The sequence below is a fragment of the Entamoeba invadens genome (assembly GCF_000330505.1).
Source record: "Entamoeba invadens IP1 unplaced genomic scaffold scaff_1105074725273, whole genome shotgun sequence".
NCBI lineage: Eukaryota > Evosea > Mastigamoebida > Endamoebidae > Entamoeba > Entamoeba invadens.
This window is the reverse complement of record NW_004191876.1, coordinates 163,645-168,741: the sequence shown is the minus strand read 5'-3', so window position 1 is coordinate 168,741 and position 5,097 is coordinate 163,645. Positions and strand designations below refer to the sequence as shown.

Here is a 5,097-nt window from a genome sequence, read left to right as displayed (position 1 = left end):
TTTTAATAAAGTGAATTTGTGGCAAAGATAGTTGTTTTTGTCCGCCAAAAATTTCTTTTGGTTCCCGAATATTCCCAAGTCCATTGGTTGACATAAATGGGAACTGTGAGGGACCTCCTTAATCATTTCTACATGATTTTCCAAAAATAAATTTTGAATTTCTTCAGAAAAATGGCCTGAAAAACCATCAAGAATTAGGAAGGCTTTCATATCGGCACGCACACCCATTTGTTCTCTTTTTGCCTTAATTGTCGGGAAGAACACTTTTTTAACCAGAGGGTGTATAATTCAGTATTCAAAACACCTGATTTTTGTGTCCATAATAAAGCCCGACTTTTAAGGGATATAATAGCAACATCTTCCAGAGAAAGTTTTTTAGTTACAACAAGTGGAATCATTTTGGTTCCATCTAGGCATCCACAACACAAAAGACTTGTTCTGGAACTTTCTCTTTCAACTTCATTAAACACATCTTGTCCTCTAGAAACTTCTTCATAGACAATTTTTGAATGAGAATCGACCCATTGGTCGAATCCAACTTCATCGAGGTTAAAAATAAGCTCAAAACGACACCCATCAATTTTCTTTTTCAATTCAGTGTAATATTGCAAAATTGACTCAGGTGTAACTTCTGCCCGTTTTGCTTCCGTAACTGGTGCCATAACTGGTGCAACATCTGGAATATGGGGTCATAATTTTGTGCAATTGCTTGGACCCAATATTTTTGTCGAAATTTTCGTAAATAAAAAAACTTGCTTCTTCACGTGTTGCTTTTTTAGTCTTACTATCTTTTATTGCGTTTTGTATCGCAATAATTTCTTCATCATTTAGTAGTCTTTTTCGTCCTTTTTCGGGTTTTTTACCAGTTTTATTTTCGTTGTTTATTTTGTCGATTTGACAACGAACACTTTTTCTTTCGAAAGTCCCGAAAAAATAGTCAAGTGCAATGGGAAAAGACAATTTTTTTTCTTTTAATATTTTTGAAACATTTTCTGGCAATTCCTTTAAACAATGACGTACTTGTTGACGGAAAGAATCAAATGCCATGGATTTAACTTTGATCTCAAGATCTTTAAAAAAATAATCATATCTGGGATTTCTTTTAAATAATCAATCACATTAATATACTGTGGTATTAAAGGATTTTTCATTGTGTTCACTAAACTTTGCAATTTTTCATCTTGTGTTTTATACACATGTTTAACTTTCGGAGGTTTTGATATCATTGGGCTATGAGACATTGATGAAAAATAAAGATTGTTATAAACACTCAATTATTAAACGTGTATTTTTGATTTTATTTGAAACTTTAGAATATATTTCAACAAAAATAGTTGTGTTAATTATTGATTGTTGTTTTTAACAATTAAATTGATTTTATTAATTATTATGTGATTGTCTAAATAATTTTGGTGTTATTTTGATTATTTTGCTTCGATGGATTTGTTTTTTTATTTTGCGATGAAATTTTATCGCATTGTTGTTTAGTTTTTTTACAAAGTTTATGTTTTTTTATAAAAATAAAATATTAAAAATTATGATAATAAATAACTTTAATTTTAAACATTATTTTTGAATGATTTATTTTTATCATCAAAAAATAATAAAAATAACCATATTCTTTATTTTTAGTCTTTTACTAAAGTCTATTGTAAATTGTTGTTTGCTTGACAAAATAAATACACAAAATAAGCCTTAAAAAATAGGAATTAAAAAAAAGTTGGGAAACCAAATATAAACAAAAATAGTGTTTTTGGAGATTTTTCAACAGTTTCCCTTAATATTCTAATTGTAATGGTTCAAATTTTTATTATTATTGTTTAAAAACTGATAATATAATTACAAATATGAGACTGAAGTTTCGACGAATAATAAGGTTTCGTTTTATTATTTGAATACTATTTGAATAATAATGAACAAGGTTTTTAATTATTTTCAAAAAAACGTTCAAATACAATTATTATAAATAATTTATACAATGGTATAATAATTATTAATTATTAGTCGAAACCTAAGTACCACATTTGTATTATCAATCAAAAAATATTATTAATTATAGTATTTTTTAAAATAAAATATAAAAACAATTATTAAATATTGAAACCATTTTAACAAAAACTTAAAAGAATTAGATTAAATAGGTTAAAAAATACAAAAGAAGTCTTATTCCATATTAGATTTTGTTTCAGATACACTCAAAAAATAAAGTTATTTTAATTGATTTCAATTAATTACTCAGTTTCGAGAAGATACAACCTATTTGTATGTTTTGATTTTGATTGGTCAGTTAACCCACAAATAAGCAAAACCCACAAATACAAAAACCTACAAATAAGCGACTTTGAATGTATATACTTGTAAGATAGTGACTCTTATCAACCAGATTTTGTATTCTACTCACCCACTTTCACAATATATCGCTATTTGAAGTGAATATACTGTTTGTTGCTTGTGGCGTTTATACAGGGATACACAATAGAAACTAACCAACAAATAGATTCACAATTCTTTTATTTTGAATTGATATATTAACTCAGTAGAGTGATGCTATCCTTACAAATTTAAAATCAATGATAAAGCATACAAAAACGAAGAATCAGGGTGATGTGAGTCAGAGATTTGGAAATTATGTAATCACATCATTTATTTGTATTATATTATAGTGAAAAATTAGTATAATAATAATAATTTTATATAAAAAAGCAAAGCCCCTCCCTTATAAATATGTAAAAAACGCTTTGAATATTGTACGATACACAAAAGTGATTTTCAGAGATCACAAAAAACAGAAAAATAACAAAGAAAATAAATAGATTATTAACTATAATAAAACCTATAAAACCAAAGAAGTAATTTACTCCATTTCCATCAATGACTCTGTCAATTCATTGAGGAAATTCAACCTGTCCACCTTATCGTGGTGATGATGATATACCTTGTAAACATTGAGGGCAGCAATGTCAAGTAAATCATAAAGTATTCTCACATTCCATCTTGAAGTGCGCCTTCTACAAGTGTAAGTATGTATCATCTGATCTGCACTATCAACGCCTCCCATTGTCGCATTGTATTGTTTTATCACATTTGGTTTGTGTACACTCACAAGTTTGCCATTTTTCCCCCTCAATTGCTCCTGAACGGTGTACAACTCTTTAGCATTATGCATCGTCGTCATAATGAGCACCAACTTCTTCTTTTCGTTATAGTAAGAAAGCAATTTGCATACACCCTTTGTACACACTTCCGTTGAATCTGCCTCTCTTGTAGTAGCCTTTTTATCATCATTGGGGTCATACCGTTTGATTTGCTTGGCTTCTTCTGGTAACTCAGTTCTATTTTTTCGCACAATCACAAGCAATGTTGAACCACATTGAGCCAAATAATGTGCCAATCTTAAGCTGCAGAAAAAGTTGTCACATACAACTGTCACAAACTTTCTTATACACAATTGTGGAGCTACCATATCTATAGTCACCCGAAATCCTTGATTTTCTTCCTTCTTGTCGCACTTTCCACAGTACATCTGTAGGTTTATAACCATACCACTTTCACAATCACAGCACATCTTTTTGTTATTCATTGAACATATTATCAAACACAATATTAACAACAAGTCAATTACCGATGTATATGTCTCAACACCGTGAATCTCCGACTTCATTGATTATTCTTACAACAAAAAAAACAAACCCAAAACTTGATGCCGTAACGCTGAGGTTTGGACTTGATGAATACCTTTGCCCATATCTTTCCCTTGAATGCGCAAAGGTGTTCATCAACCGATAGTGTGGTGCTTGGTGTAAAGTATTTGTTGTTCACTAAGTTGTGAATAAAAGCTTCCAACACTTCCCTAATTTTGCCAAACTTGTCATTTGAGTTTGGCGTGTTTGATGCTTTGATTAACCCCCTTTCTATAGTCTCTTCATCATTTACTTTTTGTCTCACTTCAACATCCTTTTTTAGCTTCTCTTCGGTCGGGTCAACAGGATGTTTTTTGACCCACTCATCACAACTCAAATAGTCTTCTTCTTCAGTCTCTTCTTTATTCTCTGGATTTTTCTCCTTATCGGATGCACTGTCCTCACTCTCTTCTTCATCACCTATAAAACAACTCTCTTTCTCAACTTCATCCGGAAGAGTTGTGACATCGTAAGTCTCTATGTTGGCATTGATAAGTTGAAAAACATTTCTTGGCATAGCTTTACCATAAATATTTGGTTTCCCGTGTTTTTCGTTCCAAAGCTCGGAAATTGGATTCTTTATGTCACAGTGTGCTCCCATATATAGTAAAATGCCGAAATATCGTATAATGTCTGTTTTTGTTATTTGGAGTTTACCTTTTTCCTGATAATTTGGCGTTGGTAAATGCTGTTATTTTTTCGACTAAATTTTTGTCAAAAAACTTAAAAAACAAGTCAGAAGCAGTCAAATTACAAAATTCTGCTTTATAGTCAGCGCCCACCTTCGCAACCTTCCTTTGAACTTTTTCTTTTCTTTGTTGATGGGGCCCATTGCTTTCCACTTGTAGTCACCAACAATCAAATCTTCCATGTGATAAGAACGAGTTTAGATGTTTTTTTTTGTAACATGAATGTTGGTATAATGGTTTTATTATAGTTTAATTATTATATTACATAATTCAAAATAAATTAATGAAAATATATAATAATAACATTTAAAACAAAATAACATTCATTATACTTTATAAAAACACTTTAAAATAAAAATAAATAGAAACAACAACCCCGAAAGTTAAAAAATAATAAATATTATTATTTAATATAATAATAGTTATTATATTAAAATAATATAATAAATAATATATTATTTTATAATAAAATAATATGAAAATAACACTAAAAGGATAACATAACATAAACATATTAACGAAGAATGGGTGAATATATACACAAGCACGCAAATACGAATTTTTGTACTTAAATGTTACAGTTTGTTTATAATTTCTATGTGCTATGTTAGATACTAACAAACAGATTGTAATTTTCAAAAATGTACATGTAAACCTTTCATCTTAAATGTTTGTTTTTGAGTAAATTTTAATTATCAATAACTATGAGGGGGTAAAACTCTGCAGTG

At 29.4% G+C, this 5,097-nt stretch overlaps 1 protein-coding gene across 1 annotated transcript; it reads right to left on the bottom strand.

The window, feature by feature from the left end:
* Nucleotides 1–2,854: 2,854 nt before the first annotated feature.
* On the bottom strand, nucleotides 2,855–4,281 carry EIN_297370 (hypothetical protein; the record flags this gene model as incomplete). Its single annotated transcript, XM_004185675.1, has 2 exons — nucleotides 2,855–3,565; nucleotides 3,691–4,281. The coding sequence occupies 2 exons, from the start codon at nucleotides 4,279–4,281 to the stop codon at nucleotides 2,855–2,857; spliced, it is 1,302 nt and encodes a 433-aa protein (XP_004185723.1).
* Nucleotides 4,282–5,097: the final 816 nt, after the last annotated feature.